Consider the following 22,840-nt stretch of genomic DNA (forward strand, 5'->3'; position numbering starts at 1 on the left):
TAATGAGAAAATTGTCACAGAGATGACAGTGGTGGGACTGCGTCGGAGCCAGACGTGCTCCCCACATTAGGTCCGGGTCTACGTCTTAATAATGATAAGAATAATGATAATAAAGGGGATATTTAAGCGCTTACTATGTGTCAAGCACAGTTCTAAGCTCTGGGGGAAGAGACAGGATAAACAGATCAGACAGTCCCTGTTCCACACAGGACTCACAATTTAAGGAGGAGGAAGAATGGATTGTATTCCCATTTTACAGATGAGGTAACTGAGGCACAGAGAAGTTAAATGACTTGCCCAAGGTGTCACAGCAGGCACCTGGCCGAGCTGGGATTAGAACCCAGGTCCTCTGGCTCCCAGGCCTGTGTTCTTTCCACCAGATCGTGCTGTTCCTCAGAGGGCACACTGTTCCTCAAAAGCCATGCTACTCCTAGAGGCCCTGCTGCTCCTCAGTCTTATGAGAGACAGGCTCTGCAGACCTTAAGTTTGGCCTGAAGTTTAATAAACCCAGGCTGTATGATTTCAAACGTTACTACCACCACCCTAAAACAGAGCCAGCTTATGAACTTTTTATTCACTCTTCATAACTCGTGTTTATGTTCCTCACCGTACCTCGTCCTCACCGTACCTCGTTCTCGCCTGTCCCGCCATCGACCCCCGGCCCACGTCATCCCCCGTGCCTGGAATGCCCCCAATCCCTCTGCCCATCCTTCAAGCTCGCTCTCTTCCTCCCTTCAAGGCCCTACTGAGAGCTCACCTCCTCCAGGAGGCCTTCCCAGACTGAGCCCCTTCCCTCCTCTCCCCCTCGTCCCCCTCTCCATCCCCCATCTTACCTCCTTCCCTTCCCCACAGCACCTGTATATATGTATATATGTTTGTACATATTTATTACTCTATTTATTTATTTATTTTACTTGTACATATCTATTCTATTTATTTTATTTTGTTAGTATGTTTGGTTTTGTTCTCTGTCTCCCCCTTTTAGACTGTGAGCCCACTGTTGGGCAGGGACTGTCTCTATATGTTGCCAATTTGTACTTCCCAAGCGCTTAGTACAGTGCTCTGCACACAGTAAGCGCTCAATAAATACGATTGATGATGATGATGTTTATATGAGTGTAAGTTCATATATGAGTATATATAAACTCACATCTGTATATATGTGTAAGCTCTAGACTTTAGACTCCTTGTGGGCAGGGAAAATGACATCCAACTCTGTCATATTGTAAAAATAAATAAATAAATAATGGCATTTATTAAGCGCTTACTATGTGCAAAGCACTGTTCTAAGCACTGAGGAGGTGATCAGGTTGTCCCAAGGGGCTCACAGTCTTAATCCCCATTTTACAGATGAGGTAACTGAGGCCCAGAGAAGTTAAGTGACTTGCCCAAAGTCACACAGCTGACAAGTGGCGGAGCCGGGATTTGAACCCCTGACCTCTGACTCCAAAGCCCGGGCTCTTTCCATTGAGCCATGCTGCAGTACTCTCCCAAGGCATTAGTACAGTGTCCTGCATACAGTAAGCACTCAATAAATACCACTGATTGATGGGTATGCAGTTATTTGTTTTGACAAATTTACTAGTTTGTCTCCCCCTATTAGGGTGTAAACTGCCTGGGGTCAGGGATTGTGTTCCTTCTTTATTCTGTACTTTTCACGGGCATCATAGAGTGCACCACACTGAGTGCTCAATAAATGCTGCTACTACTACTACTGCTGTCCACATTGGAGTCCACACCTCCAGTTCTTTTCCAAAATCAGACTAGACTCCATTCAATCAATGGTATTGATGAAGAGGTGAGGTAGTATTTGCTTGGGACTCATCCAGATCTTTCCTTCCCCATGCCAGGCTACTGAATCAATCAATCAATCAATCACATTTATTGTGTGCTTACATGTGAGTTCTAATCCCAGCTCTGCTACTTGTCTGTTATGTGACCTTGGGAAAGTCACTTAACTTCTCTGTGCCTCAGTTACCTCTTCTGGAAAATGGGGATTAATAATAATAATAATTAATAGTGATAGCATTTATTAAGTGCTTACTATGTGCAAAGCACTGTTCTAAGCGCTGGGGAGGTTACAAGGTGATCAGGTTGCCCCATGGGGGACTCACAGTCTTCATCCCCATTTTACAGATGAGGGAACTGAGGCCCAGAGAAGTGAAGTGACTTGTCCAAAGTCACACAGCTGTCAATTGGCAGAGCCGGGATTTGAACCCATGACCTCTGACTCCAAAGCCTGTGCTCTTTCCACTGAGCCACGCTGCTTCTTAAGACTAAGATTAATTTTAAGATTAAGATTAATTTTAAAATTAAGACTGTGAGCCCCACGTGGGACAACCTGATTACCTTGTATCTACTCCAAGTGCTTAGAACAGTGCTTGGCACTTAGTAAGCGCTTAACAAATATCATTATTATTATTATTATTATTACTAAATGCTTGGAAAGTACAGCATAATAGAGTTGGTAGACACATTCCCCATCCACAATGAGCCTACATTCCACAGGGAACTAGAACTTCCAAATGTCCCGTTGGCAGTAACAGTACGTCCTCGAAGCAAAGAGTTTGATTTAATTCATTTTACATGACTATTTTCTAAGTAAAGCAGGATGATTTAAAAACAAACCAAAACAGATAATGTTTTTGGATGGCACTTCCCATGTAAATCAGGGCTGTGTCATAATAATTGTAAAACAAATCCTGCTAAAGGGAACCCAGTAAAAATAGTAAAAGTATTAGTAATAGTCAAATTTTAAACCCTAATAATAATAATTGTGATATTTCTTAAGCGATATTTCGTGATATTTCGTGAAATATTTTGTGATATTTCTTAAGTAAGCTATGTGCAAAGTACTGTCCTAAGCACTGGGGTAGATATAAGATTATCAAGTCTCACATGGGGCTCACAGTCTAAGTAGAAAGCAGAACAGGTATTGTATCCCCTTTGACTCCCAGGCTTGCGCTGTTTCCACTAGACCATGCTGCTTCACTAAAAGCAAATATCAATCTTTTCCAATTCAGACTGGGAGATCAGTCTTCGACGGTGGCTCACGATGGGCATGTGCATTTGGTAGGAGGGAGGATGTTTGTTTTGGAGGAAGCACATATTGCTTTATTTTTGGTCCCCTTAAGTATTACAGAACCACTACCCCAAAATCTGTAGCTCTGCTCTAGAGACGATTTGTTTTCATTCCCCCAGAACTTGGGTGGGGTGTGAGAGGACACTGAATGAAGTAACCACACACAGCTCCCTCCACCTAGGCTGAGTGCTTGTAATCCTTCTGGGAGAAAATACAATTAAGGGTAAAGACTCGGCAAAAAAAAGGACTCCTTTTGGCAAGCAAAACTGGTACCTGCACCATTGCTCTATTCATACTCTGCTCCTGCCTCTAACCGTGGACTGTTGCCACCTCGAGTGCATTCCAAAGGCCAGGAAGCAGCTGCAGGAATGGGCAGTTTCAGTGGGGATATGACTCTCTGTGCTATTATTATTTTTGCTGATGTGAAAAGGTATTTCTCTGGGATGTTCCCTGTGGATTTTCCCCAAGATGACAGTTCCTTGGGGGCACATGAACAGGAAAATATCTGCTTCCTAAAAAAGAATGCAGAAAGTCATATCCCTGTTATGCCCCCATCCCACTCCAAGTTAGCCTAGACAGCGGTAATAGGACAGGAAGCATCTCTCTCCAACTGAGGGATCCTAAATTTGTCTCACATGGACTGTGGAGGAGCGAGCCAGATTTCTCTGCAAGGCTTATTTAAAAGGTATTTCCAAATCACTACCTCTTCATCTTAGCACATTAAAAAAAAACTAGCATGCCCTTTGATTTTGCTCAGTAGCATTCTTTGAAGACATTGTCATCATCATCATCATCAATCGTATTTATTGAGCGCTTACTATGTGCAGAGCACTGTACTAAGCGCTTGGGAAGTACAAATTGGCAACATATAGAGACAGTCCCTACCCAACAGTGGGCTCACAGTCTAAAACTGTGTCTGATGGAGTATTATTTACTGAGCTGGGTATCCTGCAGAGCAGGCGAATGGGCAGGCAGAAAATCTTACTGTGGGTCTCCTTAGTCATTTACATAGGTGAAGATGAATCAGGTCCCCTTTTTTTCCTTCCAGCACCATGACTTTATGTGGTAAATCCATTTTGTTTCAGTTCAGCGGAGATACAACTCCAAGACACTGAGCAGAACTTCTTAACTTTTTGAATATGACTCTAATGCTCCTGGGTTTGCTCAGTTAGAAACAACTTTTCTGGGGAAATGTTGCTAAGTGCGTCCTCCATTTTTATTTTATTTCACTCCTGCTGATTTCCCTGTCAGCTCTTCAGCAGACATTCTTTAGACATTTAGGGGAGTCTGGGTACCGGAGCAATCGGCACTAGTTGCAGGCAGTTGTTTCCTGTGGAAAATTCATGTCAGTCCTAAAATTCCTTAGCGTTAAAGAACTCTGAATTATAGGTCCCAGTTTAAGGAAAAAAAACTGCCTCCTCCCAAATGATTATATTATTGTATAATTTGTGATAATTCAAAAGACTGTATTCCACCAAAGTCACTTACAGGTTATAAAACATTCAGGCCATTCATTAAGAGAACATTTAGGGCTTTATTAAATTATTTAATCATATTTTTTTAATGGCATTGGGGACCCAGTTGAAATCCTTATGACTGATTAAAACTGATTAACAAAACGTTGCCCTCTATCTCGTTGAGCTAAATTTTTCCACTACATTAATAGTCAATGAGATGATGCATTCTAAATTCTTGAAATAGATACCTAACTCTTGGGGTTGTTTTAAGAAATAACTATAAAATTATAAAGAGTGCTTTGAATATGGGAAATGAAATGTTAAAAATAATGATCTGCAAGGTTAAAATCAATTCATGAAAAATTTCCTTCATTCTCAAATTCATATAGCCAGTGGCTGTTAGTCTCAGCATGTTATTGTTTTGTTGTTATTCTGTATTCTGAACTGGGAATTAGCCACACAAGCTAGTCCTTGCATGACACTGAAACTGAAGTTTTATGTTCTTGCCTCCAGTATCTTATACTTTTCTTATGTATTCATGTTATGGCTTTACTTTCTAAGCCGTGAGTTTATGTTCATTTAAAGTCTTCCAATCAGTGATTTTGAAAATGTATTGTTTTGTCGTGTAGGTTAATTCAGAATTGGTGGACCAGGAGAAAATTACGGCAGGAGCATGGCACTCAGAGAAAAGCAGGTTTCCCCCAGTGGGAAAGGGACTACAACCTTCAGCCCATGAATGCTTATGGACTCTTTGATGAATACCTAGAAATGAGTATGAAAACATTGTTTTTCTTCTTTATCTTAACTAATCTCCAGTTAGAGATTAACTGAAGCTGTAATTATCAATCGTATATATTGAGCGCTTAATGTGTGCAGAACACTGTACCAAGTGCTTGGGGAGAATAAAATATGACAATATAAGACACATTCCCTACCCACAGTGAGCCTTTAATCTAGAGGGAGAGACAGACATTAAGTAAATAAATTAGGACTAAGGCTAAGAACTGACTGGAAAATTCATCTTCCATTCCCTCTGGGCTGCTATATTTCTTGAAGATTGTTTTACTAAGTTATTGGTTTTAGATATGCTCTTAATAGCAATGAATTTTTTATTTTGGACCTATGGCAAATGTGTAATTGAGTATATTTTTAAAGTTTATAAAAGATGCCATGAGCTCCAAGAAACAACAGTGTACTACTAAGAGATGTAACTCCCTGCAGGCAAGCCGAAACAACAGTGAAATATAAGTTTTTTAAAAAAAATTCCCTTGGATTATTCGTGCATTAACTATCTGCTGATTTTGAAGTTCCGATTTTAGGATGTCAGAGTGATGTATGAGTAGAAATCACACGGGCACAGATGATACAAAACTTAATGAGATTTTTCTAAGAAACTAAGCAATTTGAAGTTTCTTGTGTAGGGTTTTTTGACAAACTAAACCTCAAACCTAAAAACAAGCACAAAGGAGTCTTAAGGGGCTAGTATTTGCAAGTCTTTAGGTAGAGAAAAGAAACCGGTGAAGGCATCAAAAGCAGTCAAAGGGAATCATGACTCTTTTCGCCTCTTTGTATTTACGTATCAGACTTAGGTTTCCTACCCCTATTCAGTATTTTTCAAATACATTTTTCGTTGAATAACCAGTCAGTCGATGGTATTTATTGAGTATTTACTGAGGGCAAAGCGCAGGCATAACCCAAGTCCCCAGATAGCTGTGCTCTGATAAGTGCAGGGTGATGGGTTATTTCCTTGGACCATTGGAAGCCCCAAGCTTCACTCTCATTTGCCATTTTGTGGCATTGTTCCCCCGCAAGTGCTTAGGACAGTGTTCTGCACACAGTAAGCACTCAATAAATACCATCAATTGATTGCTGCCTGCTAAATTACAAGAGTAGAGATAAGCACATTGGTGAGCCCACATTCTAGTTTCTGATTTTCATTTGATATATTCCTACTTGTCTTTCCCAGCTGAATATAGTGCTGAATACACTAGTTACAAATACAATAGTTGATTGCACTCTGGTGTTACAATTTAATTATTCATTGAGTGTTCTAACGTGCAGTTAATGCTTCTTCCTGAATACCAATTCGTACATATTCTGTGTTGGGGCATAATTTTTTTTTAAAAACCACTTGGACCATTAGCTTGAGGTTTTCAAAAGTCCAGTTTTAATTCTATCAGAAGTGCTATACGTTTTACACACCAGATTTATACCAGAAAGTCTGTTAAAATGTTTTGAGGGATCTAGCTTTGTGGGATCTTTGCAAACTGGTTTTGTTCATGATATCGATATGTTCTAGGTGTTTTCGATTTTATTTCATAGTGATTTATTCTATGGCAGTGCAATTTGCTGCAATTCAAAGTAAAAATGATAGAATATCAATTTTTTTTCTAATTAAAGGCAAGCTGTCAACTTATTTTTCTCCCCGTATTTCTTTATACTTCCTTAGTTTTTTTCTCCTATCTTAAAATAATTGGAATTAGCCAATACATTTTTTGGCATCTTGATATCGACCAGTCTTAGCAGCAGTTGTGAAATTATTCCTTTTTTTCCTCTACCCTTTATATGATTGAACAAGAGTTTTGGCATTTTCAAATTAATCCTTATTCTTCATTTAAGCAAAGCAAATTCAGTTTGTCAGCCAACTTTCATCCCCTTCTTCATTTTCCATTAACAGGTCTCATTGTTTTTTTTTTCATTTTCCCAGGATTGGAATGAATTCTTTTATTGAATCCTTTCCTGATTCCACCCATCACTCTGCACTCATCAGAGCACAGCAGCAATCGTGTTTCTCATTTTTCATAATGTATACTGATTCATTTTCTTTTCTTTCATATTTAACCAGATCAAGCACCAGATTTTGGTTTTTCAGTTCCTTTAGTGTGATCTCATCATGGGGTATTTGAGAATGGTTTGGAATCTCTTGCTAAGAAGAAGCGTGGCCTAGTAGAAGGAGCCCAGGCCTGGGTCAGAGGACCTGAATTTTAATCCCGGCTCTGACGCTTGTCTGCTGTGTGAGCTTGGGAAAGTCACTTCATTTCTCTGGGCCTCAATTTCCTCATCTGTAAAATGGGGATTAAGACTGTGAGCTCCATTTGTGACTTGGACTGTGTCCAACCAGATCTGCTTGTGTCTACCCCAGCACTTAATACAGTGCCTAGCACGTAGTCAGTGCTTAACAAATATCATTAAAAAATTGGCATTTTTACTATTGCTGTCACAGTTCCTCTAGTTAACTTGCTTTGCTTGCCCAGATCTGCTCATGAAATTAAAGATAGCACCTGGATGGTATTGTGGTATCCTAAGTTATTTTTTCTTCATATAATACTTTTAAGAAGTGTATAGATCCTTGCAGGTATTGTATGCCAAATCTTCTCATTTCACTGTACTGCTCATTCCTGTATGTTAGCCTTGTACTTTTTGAAATGATGAATGAATCTTTTCTTCTCTGCTGTAGTTCTTCAATTTGGATTCACAACTATCTTTGTGGCAGCTTTTCCACTGGCACCACTCCTGGCCTTACTTAACAATGTTATTGAAATCCGTCTTGACGCATACAAATTTGTTACCCAGTGGAGAAGGCCTTTAGCTTCAAGAGCCAAAGATATTGGTGAGTAGTGGAGAGTGCTCTTTTGTGAAACATTAAGAATAATCATGACTGTAGGGATGCAAATAGAGGCTTGTGTCTCACTTTTGTGGTATAGTGTACGTTCAAGGGGAAAAGAGGAGTTTTCCTCTCCCCTTCTGAATTCCCAAGAGAATTTCCTGGATCCGAATGCAGTAACACCGCCCTGGGGTCATCAGAGAAAGTCCAGAAAGGGAGGCAAGGGAGACATGAAAAGCAGAGAGTGCCTGCAAGTTTGTTAAAGATGTAAGAAGCCAAATCCCTTAAGAGGCAGGCCTGTGCGCCCACCCGGCTCTGGGGATGTGTGGCATTCTCCTCGTCCTCTCCGGGCTGCAGCCCTCGCCACTACCGTAGTGGAAGCGCCTGGCCTCGCCTCCTCTCTCAAGGAGCAGCCCCGCATTCCCTGATGAGTCCATTTGACTTTCACCCCTGATAATAATAGTAATAATGATTGTAGTATTCGTTAAAGCATTTACTATATGCCAGGCCCTATTCTAAGCAGTGGGGTAGACACAAGATAAATCGGGTTGGACCCAGTCCCTGTCCCACATAGAGCTCACAGTCTTAATCTCCATCTTACAGATGAGGGAACTGAGGCACAGAGAAGGTAGGTGACCTGCCCAAGTTCACACAGCAGACAAGTGGCAGAGCTGGGATTAGAACCCAGGTCCTTCTGACTCCTTGGCCTGTGCTTTATTTCTTAGTATAGGCTGCCTCTTCCTGATATAATAATAATAATAGCATTTATTAAGCGCTTACTATGTGCAGAGCACTGTTCTAAGCGCTGGGAGGGATACAAGGTGATCAAGTTGTCCCACGTGGGGCTCACAGTCTTAATCCCCATTTTACAGATGAGGTAACTGAGGCTCAGAGAAGTTAAGTGACTTGCCCAGGGTCACACAGCAGACACGTGGTGGAGCAGGGATTTGAACCCGTGACCTCTGACTCCAAAGCCCGGGCTCTTTCCACTGAGCCACGCTGCCTCTGCGTGATGATATGATGATACGATTTGACTTCATCATTCTGCTGACCCCTTGCCTGAGACTTCCCTTCAGCCATATGAAGTTGTAGAAGGCATTTAGATTCCCAAAGCACTCTGACATCCATTCTCTCACTTTATCTTCATAGTTTCCCTGTGCGGGAGGGAGCGGCAAAGAGTATGACCCCATTTTGGAAGCTGACGCACAAAGAGGTTGAGTGACTCGCTTAGTCACCCAAGCCAATAACAGAGCCGTGGCTGGAACCCAGGTCCCTTAGGTCTTGGGTTTAAATTCTCTCTCTTAGTCACCACTTCCTCCAGTCACCCTTTCCGGGCAGGTGGAAATGTGGGTGTGCACATAGCCTGCGTGGGCAGAAGGAAGAATTCCGCCCTCCTGCTTGGCTGTCTCCATCCCTGAGATTGCATGCTGGCTGTCATGGATCAATCAATCAATCAATCGTATTTATTGAGCGCTTACTGTGTGCAGAGCACTGTACTAAGCACTTAGGAGGTACAAGTTGGCAACATATAGAGACAGTCCCTACCCAACAGTGGGCTCACAGTATAAAAAGGGGAGACAGAGAACAAAACCAAACATACTAACAAAATAAAATAAATAGAATACATATGTACAAGTAAAATGAGTAAATAAATAGAGTAATAAATATGTACAAACATATATACATATATACAGGTGCTGTGGGGAAGAGAAGGAGGTAAGATTGGGGGAATGGAGAGGGGGACGAGGGGTAGAGGAAGGAAGGGGCTCAGTCAGGGAAGGCCTCCTGGAGTAGGTGAGCTCTCAGTAGGGCCTCGAAGGGAGGAAGAGAGCTAGCTTGGCGGATGGGCAGAGGGAGGGCATTCCAGGCCCGGGGGATGACGTGGGCCGGGGGTCAATGGCGGGACAGGCGAGAACGAGGTACGGTGAGGATCAGACCAAGGTTCATCGGTTTGAACTCTAGATTCATACTTTAGGGTAGGCCTGGTTTCGCAGAGGCACGAGTAAGTCATTTCTTCCATGAAAATTACGTTTATCTTTGTAAGTTGGACTATTTTAGCATTGAATAAGCAGTAGCACAACCCTTAAATATGAGGGGGTAAACTTAGACCGGACTCACTGTTATTTTCCTGGCATCCTTATCAAATGGATATTTGCAGAGTCCATAATCAATATACACAATGTTTTTTGGCTGCCTGAACTCATGGTAATCTGTTAGGATGGGATTTTGCCTAGTCCTCAGTTGGCCAGCGCATTCCTTTAGTTTCCTCAATTCAGTGGGTCCTGCACTCTGCAAACACTGACAGTACAGCAGTAATGAGTCAGTCGGTAGTATTTACCGTGTTCAGAGTACTTTAAGTGTTTAGGAGAGTACAGTGTACCAGAGTTGGTTGGTAGACGTGTTAACGAATACCACCATTGTTATTAATAACTGTTATTATTATTACCTGCTACACAAAGAGCATACCAGTCTAGAGTCGCAGACACATTGCATACAGTACTTTCTGCTGGTAATTCCCAACTCTAATAACCATGTCCACTTCAATAGGGATCTGGTATGGAATTCTCGAAGGCATTGGAATCCTCTCGGTTATTACAAATGCATTTGTCATCGCTATCACTTCAGATTTCATCCCTCGTCTGGTTTACGCTTACAAGTATGGACCTTGTGCCGGCCAAGGAGAAGCTGGACAAAAGTAAGCTTTGTATTGGAAACATCAGGAAGCATCTATTCCAAGACAGTGTGATATGTTTTAAATTTCTGCCCTGGGAGTCATAGGCGCCAGTTTTCCCCTTTGAATACAGTGGTGAAGAGGGCAGGGAATTTTAGGGGGCACTGAGACAGGCTGCAAAGATGTGATAGAACAGAAAACTGTCAGTTGGGGTCTCTTGGAGACTTTGAGGGTTTGTCTAGTGATCTGAAATGAATGAGGCTGGGATCCTGGTTTTGTTATTTTAAGTAGTATTTGTTAAGCACCTACTATGGTCAGGCACTGTACTAAGCCCTGGGGTAGGTAGAAGCAAAACTAGAGTTAGCTGATGCTTAGGCTGATGCTTATATTGCTTAGGTTGCTGGGAATCAATCAATCAATCAATCAATCGTATTTATTGAGCGCTTACTATGTGCAGAGCACTGTACTAAGCGCTTGGGAAGTACAAATTGGCAACACATAGAGACAGTCCCTACCCAACAGTGGGCTCACAGTCTAAAAGGGGGAGACAGAGAACAAAACCAAACATACCAACAAAATAAAATAAATAGGATAGAAATGTACAAGTAAAATAAATAAATAAATAAATAGAGTAATAAATATGTGCAACCATATATACATATATACAGGTGCTGTGGGGAAGGGAAGGAGGTAAGATGGGGGGACGGAGAGGGGGACGAGGGGGAGAGGAAGGAAGGGGCTCAGTCTGGGAAGGCCTCCTGGAGGAGGTGAGCTCTTTCTCCATGAAGTTAACTTTGGAAGACTTACTGGAGGAGGTAGGATTTTAGGCAGCCTGTGAATGAAGAGGGAATCCTGGCCTGTTGGATTTGGTAAGGGAGGGCGTGCCAAGCGGGGAGAAACAATGCGGGCAAGGAGACGGAGATGGGAAAGTCAAGAATGAGGTACAGCCGGTAGGTTGGCTTGGGAGTAATGAAGACAGTTGGTGGGGAATAGAGAATCAGTTGGTGAAGAGAGTTAAGAAGTGTAGTAGGGGCAGTTGGTGGAGAGCCACTTGTTAGGAGTCTTTGTTTGAAATGAAGGGACATGAGGAGCCACTGAAGGGTTTTGAGAGAAGAGACAATGAACTGGGTGATGTTTCAGGACAATGATTTGCACAGCTGCAGTGTGGTATAGATGGAGAAGGAAGAGGCAGGGAAATAGTGAGGAGATACTATGGGGAGGTGTGGATTTAGAGCCAAAGATAAGGAGAACTGTTTGGGGCTTTTTTTTGTTTGGTTTTTTGTGTTTGGTGAGGTGGTTTGGGAGGGAAGGGGGTTTATGGTATTTGTTAAGCACTTACTATGTGCCAGGCACTGTACTAAGTGCTTGGGTAGCTAAAAACTACTCAAGTTGGATACAGTCCATGTCCCACATGGGACTCACAGTCTTAAATCCTTATTTTACAGATGAGGTAACAGGCCAGAGAAGCTAAGTGCCTTACCCAAGGCCACACAACAGAATTGGGATTAGAACCCAGGTCCTTCTAACTCCCGGGCCCATACTTTCTCCACTAGGCCATGCTACTTTCTGAGATAACCTTCCTTGTATCATTGTAGCTTATTTGAATTTCAGAGAACCTCCAGGACTAATTGTTTTTTTGTTGGTTTGTTTTTTGTCTTCTTGATGTGCGCACACAGCTTTGCATCCAGCATTTCCACAAGCCTCCTGTTTTTTCTCTGGTCTCTGATATTTTCTCCAACTTGAAAGTGGTTGTGACTGAGCACCTTTACCTACAGATTTTATTCTCTAACACTTTAGCCATTTTTATTATCGTCTTATCGCTCTAAAATTTAGAAATGCTGGAGAGAGGGAGAAAGTAAAATAGAGACTACAGGCTCTGTCCTTCAGGATTTGAAATGACACTGCTATTGATTAGATTTTTATCCATATGTATGAGTGTAGCTGATAAGATCAGTACTGAAATAACTGAACGTACCCTCCACATAATGTACCTATAAAGATTGTCCTTGCTCTGCTACTGCTTTTGCTACCTGCAGTACCTGGGAAAGTACACCCAGATACTCAAGAGTTCTCAGGGATTTGTTAACGATCTCATCCAAATCATTATGAAGCCTGTTCTGAATCTAATCTGTGTTTTAGTTTTGAATGGTTGAACATTAGGTGTGAGTGTAAACTGTATATCTTCATAAAACAGCAAATCTTTTCTTATTGCCCTAACATATATTCTTACCGAAAATGCCGGTATACCTGTTTGAAGTGCCTAGAATAATCGCCATCATCATCAGTGGTATTTATTGAACACTTAACTGTATGCAGAGCACTGTACTAAGCACTTGGGAGAGTACAGTAAAAAAAGTTGGTAGACATGTTTCCTGCCCACAGTGAGCTGGCAGGAACCCAGATTATGTCGAAAAGTATTTAATAATGATCATTTCGTTACCAAAATATAATTTTAAAAGCACTATTCCATTGATTTCTCATCTCTTCAAATCTTGAGATGGCTGGCTCCCAACTGCATACCACAAATGGAAATCAAACCGTTAACTAGTAATTTTAAGGTCATAACAGTCATCTCTGACTTTCACCTTGGCAGATTTATTTGTAGTGTGTTGCAATAATTTGGACATCACACAAATAGAAAAGTGGTCCATTTTTACAGCAGTGTTGCTAACTTGTTCATCTGTCAAGCACTTGACATTGAATAATGAGGGAAAACTGCCCCAAAATTCAATTTTCAGTATACAGAGATTGAGACCTATTTCCAATTTACCACTCATCCTTGGGCATGTTGCCTCACTTTCTGGCATCCGATTTGTCATTAAGAGGCATCAGAAACCATGGCCTCTCTTTACTTCATTCATCTTTGTTGCCATGAACATTCCAGATCAGGCAATAACGATGACTTGTCATCCTTTAAAGTCTGTTTTTGTTCAGACCACTTGGCTTAGTGAATTTCTTGGCTTCTGGCAGCATCATAGGACCCCATTTAACTTTGCAAATGTTTCAGGAAATACAGTGGAGAGGTACTGGAAGGAGATTCAGAATCACTCAGTCTTGAGAGGTTTCTTTGCTCTTGGCCCTTTTGGTGACCAAGATCGAGGCCCAAAACCTCCTTATACAGCCATATAGTTCTCCCAATACACAGATTTTTAGTATGCATTTTGGGTAGAACACTATTGGGGAATTAGGGAACGTTTTTCCAGTAGTTTATGTCAGTCTGGATAGAATGCAGTGGCATATTAGAAGACACAGTTAAACAAAGGCACACAGCTTCAGTCAAGGTTTGAGAACTATATTATGAGTTTTCTCGTACGTGGGGTTTGGGAAGAATGTAACTCCAGTGTTACAAGAGAACTAGGTGTGCTTTAGTGCTTTAGTTTAACGTTTTGGAGTTTGCAGATGATAGAAATGACATAAAAATCAAAGATGCTATTTTCTAGGAAATTGAGAGATTTGGGGGTTATTTTCAAGTGTTCTTATTTTACTTCTAGGTGTATGGTTGGCTATGTTAATGCCAGTCTGTCTGTCTTCCTGGTATCAGACTTTGAAAACCGATCTGAGCCTACTTCAGACGGAAGCGAATTCTCTGGCTCACCTCTGAAGTACTGCAGGTGAGACCCCAAACGTGCTATTCTTTCTCATCATCATCATCATCAATCGTATTTATTGAACACTTACTATGTGCAGAGCACTGTACTAAGCGCTTGGGAAGTACAAATTGGCAACATATAGAGACAGTCCCTACCCAACAGTGGGCTCTCTCCTTTCCTGTATCCTGAGACATTCAGAATTGAGTGTTTAAGAAAGGAAGTAGATGCTTATCATGAGAGCAGAAGGGAAGCCATTTAACTTTACACATTTAGTAGATGCTATACTGGGCAAGAGAACCCATATTCATGTGTTTGGGTTCCTGCCAAGGAATACTTTTTGGGAGGGTGAAGTGTGAAGACTTAGAAACAACCGAAAGACCACAAAACATATGGGAAAAAAATATTGCAACTATAAGTTGTCTCCCAAAACACTTGGAATTTCCAATTCCGGGGTGACCCAGTGCCCCAGAATAAATCCTGTACCAGTGCTAAAGTGAGGCAGGGTCCACCAGTCAGAGTGGGCTGGCATTGTCTTCAATTATTACCACTTGAACTGATAAGCAGAAATCCTTTCCTCTGTCTGTGCTCCTGCCATTCCCAAACTGGATTGTTAATTAGATTTAAAAAGACTGTTCTTGGTATATTCCCTGTGTGTAGGACCTCTAATATTCCCTTTGCCAGAAATAGAGAAAGCAAATTAGTATTTTGAATCAAGACCCCTGGAACATTTTTTTCAAGTAATATAATCAGAGAGACTGCTGTGTTCAATTCTCTCTCTGTCCCTCTATCCCTCCCTCTCCCTTTTCCTCTCCCTCTCCCCCTCGCATAGATTAGCAAGCTGAACCTCTGTTAAGCACCCTCCACCCTCAGCCACCACCTTCCATGCTGACCAATCCAGTGGCCCAGTGTGATTTGGCTTATGGTAGATTCAGTTTCCATAGGAAACAGTTGCCAAGGAAACCAATTAATCTGGGGGACAAGCTACGGTATTGGTTTGTAACAGCCATTGGGCTAGCTAACCTTGTGTGCCAAAGCGCTACAGCCATTTGTCACCTGGGTGCCACCTCCTAATCAATCATCACAGGGTTTGGCAGTGACCCTGAGAGCGACCTTCTATCCCTTTCTATAGATAGACCAGCTGTAATGGAAAGCAGAAATGCAACATTTTAACTCCACATAATGGCATTGAAAACGCTGCGTCCCAAAATTTCTCTCCAGCAGAAACAGATGGGTAGGGACCATCTCTATGTGTTGCCGACTTCCCAAGCACCTAGTACAGTGCTCTGCACACAGTAAGCGCTCAATAAATATGATTGAATGAATGAATGGGGGAAAATGCAGCAAATAAACCACAGGAGGACATATTCTGTCTTTTTTAAAGGTTGAAATTAAAGTGAGACTCAAATTAAGAGATCTACTTTCCAGAACGGACTCCCAGTTCCCTGAAAGTAGGGAAAAAACAGCAGGAGACTAATGCCTAAAACGTAATGTTGTGTTTGCTTTTGTAGATACCGAGACTATCGAGATCCTCCTCATTCCCTGGTGCCCTATGGCTACACACTGCAATTCTGGCACGTCTTGGCAGCACGTTTGGCTTTTATTATTGTATTTGAGGTCAGTGTGTTCAGTCAGAACATTATTTTTCCTTTGAAACTTTGAGTAATTTGGATGCATTAAAAGGCATGAGCCAAAAGGAGATTTCAGACAAAGAATTTAGGTGTGGTTCTGTAAGCTCATGGATATTTTAAAAATATTAAGTAACTTTGTTTTCCTTTCATTTTCTTTAGTTCTCTGTAGAATAAATTGTTTTCCTGAACTCCAAGAAAAATGCCTGGTTTTAACTGGAAATTTAGATACAACTGATCTTATATTTAGTACTCTGTCTAGCAAGATGGTCCTCTGAGGGTAAACACTCTCCAAGCTTGCACCTGTACAAAAGCCGGATCGAAGAGGAAAATATAATGCAGATTTGAAAGTATATGCCAAGTGCATTATTGACACTCCATAAATGTTGCATAAAAAATGTCCATTGGCAGGTAGTTTAATTGTTAAAAAGATTAAAGTATTCCTGTCCGATGGATTTTTTTGTTCTTTATCGCTCTTGTTTTTGTATATTAAACTGGTTTTGATTAAATGAATTGCTGTACACCTAAAATTGACAGAGGTATATTTGCATATAACAGTGTTCACTTCTAATCTGGAAAAGGAAGGGCATAACTGATCTGAAGTAAGTACAGACTTGGTAACTGAGATATTTGGGAGTGCAGAAACCTCTATATGAGGGTAGACTGAAAACAATCGGATGCGTCGGTCTGGAGAGATGAAGCCTGAGGAGACAGGATTGAATACTACAGGAACATGAAATGTGTAGATGAGGTAGTCAGAAATGTTGTCTTCTAAATCCCACGGTGAGAGAACAAGAAAAGCAATATGGTCTAGTGGAAAGGGAATGGGCCTAGATGACAGTGGACCTGGGTTCTAGTCTTGACTGCCATTTTTCTGCTGCATGACCTGGGGCAAGCCACTTCTCCGTGCCTGTTACTCATCTGTAAAATAAGTGTGCTATTGCTTGGCACTCGCCCCCAGGCCCCAGGTGGTACTTTGCTTAGTAGTGTGGGGCTGCCTTGGTGTGAGCGCAGCTAGGGTTCTCCCGTCACCACTCCAACTACGGGCTGCAGGGACATGTGCCAGTTTCCACTGGGATTGCTGGGTTGGGAATGGGGAGTGGGCTGGCCCTTGTCAGTCAATTGTATTTATTGAGCACTTACTTTGTGCACAACACTGTACTAAATGCTTGGGAGTATAATATAGCAGACACATTCCCTGTCCACAACAAGTTTATAATCTAAAGGGGGAGACAGACATTAAAATAACTAACTAAATAAATAAAATTACAGATATCATCATCATCAATCGTATTTATTGAGTGCTTACTATGTGCGGAGCACTGTACTAAGCGCTTGGGAAGTACAAATTGGCAACGTATAGAGACAGTCCCTACCCAATAGTGGGCTCACAGTCTAAAAGGCTCACAGTCTAAAAGAATAATAATAATGTTGGTATTTGGTAAGCGCCTACTATGTGCAAAGCACTGTTCTAAGCACTGGGGTTGATACAGGGTAATCAGGTTATCCCACGAGGGGCTCACAGTCTTCATCCCCATTTTACAGATGAGGGAACCGAGGCCCAGAGAAGTGAAGTGACTTGCCCGACGTCACACAGCTGACGTTGAACCCACGACCTCTGACTCCAAAGCCCGGGCTCTTTCCACTGAGCCACGCTGCTTCTCTATGTACGATATGTACGAAAGTACTTTGGGACTGGGAGGGGGATGAATAAAGAGAAGCAAGCCAGGGCAACATAGAAGAGAGTGGAAGAAGAGGAAAGGAGGGCTGAGTCAGGGAGGTCCTCTTGGTGAAGATATGCCTTCAGCAAGGCTTTGAAGATGGGGAGAATAATTGTCTGGCAGATATGAAGAGGGAGGGTGTTCCAGGCTAGAAGCTTAATGTGGGCGAGTGGTCAATGGAGAGATACACTAGAGGAGTGAAGTGTGCGGGCTGGGTTGTAGTAGGAGAATAGCGAGGTGAGGTAGGAGTGGGGCAGTGTGCTTTAAAGCCAATGGTGAGGAGTTTCTGTTTGCGGTCTGAAGGGACCTGAAAACAGATGCAGGAGCAGTGCAAGCTACTGTAGGCTTCACTTTGTGACATGGCATAATGAGTGTTCTCAAATTGATCCTCTCAGTGTGATGTAAAGGCGTCGGGAATCACGTCAGGGCTCCACAAAATCTCTTAGCCCCAGAGCACACAAAGGTAATCGGTCCCTGCGAGCATCTGCTGACTGCCCCTCTGGCCTGAGATCCTTAAATGGAACCAGACTAATTCAGGCCTGAGATCCTTACATGGAACCAGACTAATTCAGGCCTAACCTCTAACTGCTATTCCAAGGGCCAGTCAACAGATCTGGTCCAAACTGAAGGGTTTTTACTAGCTAGAGTAGTAAGTGATTTTTTTAAATTGTTTTTGAGCTTCATGTAGATGGTGATAGCAAACTGTAGAAAGAATTTCCCCATGATAGTTGGAAAAGTGTAATGGAGTAGCACAAAATGAATGCTCTTGATCTTTATAAAAATAATTGTTATTCCAAAATAATTGTGTTATTCCATAAAATCTGAAGAGAAGGAGAATCAAAGGATCTGAAATGTGACATTTGTTGACAAGAAGCAAGTGTTTAGTTTTCAGAATATGTAACCTCCAAAGGTCTGCTTCGGCTTTTGAGTGGTCATTTAGATTGTTGATATTTAAATAAGCTGAAGACTGTGAAGCGAGCAATTAGCAAATGGCAGTCTCTAATGGAAAAATCTGTCTGTCATATAGCAACCATTATGTATATTCTGATTAGCTAATTGTAGATTTCACAGTGTCCAATTCCTACTTGGGAAAAATCTCCTTTGCTTGAAGCAGAGGAAATTGTAGGGTCTAAGCAAGCATGTAAAGAGCAGCCGATAGCTAGCTATTTGTTTGTTTGCTTGTGGATGTTACGTTGAAGGATTTTTCAGATCATTGCTTTTTATTTTTCTTTTAAAAGGATCTAAATCCAGCTACTGCTCAAACTGTTGATCTCAAAATGATTTAGGTAATTTCTGGAGAATGTGTCTGATTTTGTAATACGTTTCTGAATTGTCAGAGAATTTTTTTTCATTTTTCAAAAAGACCTCACTCATAATTGTCACAAACAAAAAAATTGCCACCTTATGCTTTTTAGGTGTCTGTTTTGGAAATTATTTTGTTACATGATTTAGTTATAGAAAGGGCCTCACCTAGAAGGGACCATACTGAATTCAGTATTGAGAATTACACTGCATTTTTATTACTGATATTTAGTGAAGCACCGTGGCCTAGTGGATAGAGCACGAGCCTGCAAGTCAGAAAGTCTTGGGTTCTAATTCTGACTCCGCCAATTGTCTGCTGTGTGACCTTGGGCAAGTCACTTCACTTCTCTGTGCCTCAGTTATCTCATCTGCAAAATGGGGACTGACTGTGAGCCCCGTAAGGGACAGGGACTGTGTTCAACCCGATTTGCTTGTATTCACCCCAGCACTTAGTAAAGTGCCTGGCAGATATTAAATGCTTAATAGATATTATCGTTATTATTATTGTTTTAAGTATAATCAGTCAATCATATTTATTGAGCACTTACTATGTGCAGAGCACTAAATGCTTGGAAGAGTACAGTACAACAGAATTAGCGGACATGCACCCTGCCCATAAGGAGCTTAAAGTCTGATACTTTAAAACATACATTTAAAACATACATTTTTGGAATCTTAAGAGTAGATATGTGAACCAACAACTAAATTGTCATTCTTTAACAGAAATATGCCCTTCAAGGGTGGTTCTTTAATGATGATTATAATAATAATAGTGGTACTTGTTAAGCACTTACTACGTGCCAAGCACTGTTGTAAACACTGGAATAGATGCAAGTGAGACAGATTGGACACAGTCCCCGTTCCACATAGGGATCGCACTATTAGTTCCCATTTTACAGATGATGATGATGGTATTTGTTAAGTGCTTACTAGGTGCCAAGCACTGTTCTAAGCACTGGGGCAGATACAAGGTAATCAGGTTGTCGCATGTGGGGCTCACAGTCTTAATCCTCATTTTACAGATGAGGGAATTGAGGCACAGAGAAGTCTCGTCCCTTGTCCCCCTCTCCATCCCCCCATCTTACCTCCTTCCCTTCCCCACAGCACCTGTATATATGTATATATGTTTGCATATATTTATTACTCTATCTTGTACATATCTATTCTATTTATTTTATTTTGTTAGTATGTTTGGTTTTGTTCTCCGTCTCCCCCTTCTAGACTGTGAGCCCACTGTTGGGTAGGGACCGTCTCTATATGTTGCCAACTTGGACTTCCCAAGCGCTTAGCACAGTGCTCTGCACACAGTAAGCGCTCAAGAAATACGATTGATTGATTGATTGAAGTGGCTTGCCCAAGGTCACACAGCAGAGAGGTGGCGGAGCCGGGATTAGAACACATATCCTCGGACTCCCAAGCCCGTGCTCTTCCCCCTAAGCCAGGAGGTAAGTGAAGCCCAGAGAAGTTATATGACTTGCCCAAGGTCACTCAGTAGCCATATGGAAGAGCCGGGATTAACCTTCTGTTGTGCACAGAGGATCCAGCAGGACCAGGAATTCCTCGCTTGTGCACATACGAAGGCCGCAAGCAAGGCCTGCTTAATTTGGGATCTCGTTGAGAGCAGATTAATTTGGGGGAACATTTACAGTGGCTCTGTTCCTCTCAGTCCGCCCAACTTGGAGGTGGCCCAAGGATGAGGTGCCCAAAGTGATGCAGTCTCCCAGGGGGTCTTCCACTTCCACATTTGTTGACTGTGGAGGGACCCGTGGAGGAGGGAAAGGCGGAAGAAGTAGCTTTAAATTGATTCCCTTTTATGTTGTTTTGCATTTAGCACCTTGTATTTTGCATAAAGCACTTGATTTCTTATCTAATCCCGGACCTTCCAAAAGATCTGAGGGATCGAATGAGGAGAGAGAAGTACCTGATTCAGGAGATGATGTATGAAGCAGAACTGGAGCGTCTCCAAAAGGAACGCAAAGAAAGAAAGAAAAATGGAAAATCTCATCACAATGAGTGGCCATAACTGGGTGAGAAGAAACTTTCTTGAATCTGCTTGTGATGATCATTTCAGATTCTGAAGTAATTTGAAATTAGTAGTATTTAGTGAGTGCTTACTGCGTGCAGGGTAGGGACCGTCTCTATACGTTGCACACTTGTACTTCCCAAGCGCTTAGTACAGTGCTCTGCACACAGTAAGCGCTCAGTAAATACGATTGAATGAATGAATGAATGCAGAACACTTTTCTAAGCACTTGGGAGAGCACAATACAACGGAGTTGTATATATCTCAAATCTACCCCAGGATTTGGGCTGGGAGGTTATTTGAGATTCTTTAGTCACTTGTAAAATAATTACTTGAAAAAAATTGTATGCTAGGGGTGGAAATGGATCCCTCCCAAGCTTACCTCCTGCTGAAAATAAATAATTTATCCAGATTAAATGCACTGATTTTTTTCTCTTGAAAGGATTGTGTCAGTCACAGTGTCAGTATTTATGGAGCACCATACTAAGGGCTGGAGTCAGAATGTCATGGATTCTAATCCTGACTCTGCCACTTGTCTGCTGTGTGATCTTGGGCAAGTCACTTTACTTCTCTGTTTCTCAGTTACCTCGTCTGTGAAACAGGGATTGAGACTGAGCCTCATGTGCGACAGGGACTGTGTCCAATCTGACTTGTTTGTATCCAGCCCAGTGCCTAGTACAGTGCCTGGCACATAGTAAGTGCTTAACAAATACCACAGTTATAATTATTATTATTACAATGTAACACAGTCCCTGCCCACAACCTGCAGTCTGGATGGGGAGATTAGTTATGGAAATCTAACTATAATGGTTAAGAAACTCAAAAAACCATCAGTATTACTCCATTCACTTCACTCTGGCCAAAAACAAGGGTAGAAAGCCTGCTAAAGGCCCACAGAAATGATCAGAATGCAAAATGCACACAGAATGATGACAGTTCTTGAGAAATCCAGCCATACTTTTAAAGTATTTTAAAAGTAATTCCATTTTCGAAGCCAACAAATTGATGGATCATTCATGTTACTGTCCACTTCCTAATGTCTTTCGGTTTCTTCTCCCAAATTCTCATATCCCTTTTCAAAATGATTATTGTTTACCCTTGTATTATAAAACTATTATCACTGTCTGCCATATCCTTGACGTTGCTCTAGCTTTGCTTTTCCCTCTCGTCTTTACCTTACAAATCATAAAATCCCTCTTGTGAGCACGCTTTCGCTCTCTCTCCCCGCCGTCCCCATCCCCATCTCGCTCTCTCCCTGCCTCCCCCGGCTTTATTTCCCTCCTTCTCCTTTATAATCCATCTTTGTCTGCTCTTATTAAAACCTTATTATTCCCACAGCACCTATGTACATTCCCTTAATCTATTTACAAGTCAATGGCCTTAACCCCCTCTAGACTAGGTGGTTGTTGGGCTGGGAACGTGGCTGCCAACTCTTGTTATAGTGTACTCTCCAAAGCGCTTAGTAAGTGCTCCATACACAGAAAACACTCAGTAAATATCACTAGTGGATTTATTTTACCCCACTGCTAAGCTCCACTGATGAATTCCCTGCAACCCTTGGGATAGTAGAAGGTTTGGAGCACAAGGCTGAAGTGTTGGAAGAAGTCCTCAAAACTCTAAAATGGATGTGTGGCCTCTGGGAAACTGAGGCAGCTTGAAGCAGGGAGCTAGTAGAACAAGGGTCTAAAATGGCAGGGTTTCATGCTCCATGGAACCCCAGCTGATACGTTGGGGACAAAACTGGAACTGAATCTTGTGAAGTTTC

At 41.8% G+C, this 22,840-nt stretch overlaps 1 protein-coding gene across 1 annotated transcript in view; it reads left to right on the top strand.

The window, feature by feature from the left end:
• Positions 1-22,840, top strand: part of ANO4 (anoctamin 4) — a 181,513-nt gene that overhangs the window by 157,325 nt on the left and 1,348 nt on the right. Inside the window, exons 25-30 of the mRNA XM_038756674.1 lie at positions 5,169-5,311; positions 7,997-8,149; positions 10,691-10,838; positions 14,306-14,425; positions 15,913-16,018; positions 20,884-21,079. Coding sequence (XP_038612602.1) covers positions 5,169-5,311; positions 7,997-8,149; positions 10,691-10,838; positions 14,306-14,425; positions 15,913-16,018; positions 20,884-21,075 — 862 coding nt within the window. The 3' untranslated portion in view covers positions 21,076-21,079. The remainder of the gene's footprint in view (positions 1-5,168; positions 5,312-7,996; positions 8,150-10,690; positions 10,839-14,305; positions 14,426-15,912; positions 16,019-20,883; positions 21,080-22,840) is intronic.

This window comes from Tachyglossus aculeatus, chromosome 14 (assembly GCF_015852505.1).
Source record: "Tachyglossus aculeatus isolate mTacAcu1 chromosome 14, mTacAcu1.pri, whole genome shotgun sequence".
Lineage (NCBI taxonomy): Eukaryota > Metazoa > Chordata > Mammalia > Monotremata > Tachyglossidae > Tachyglossus > Tachyglossus aculeatus.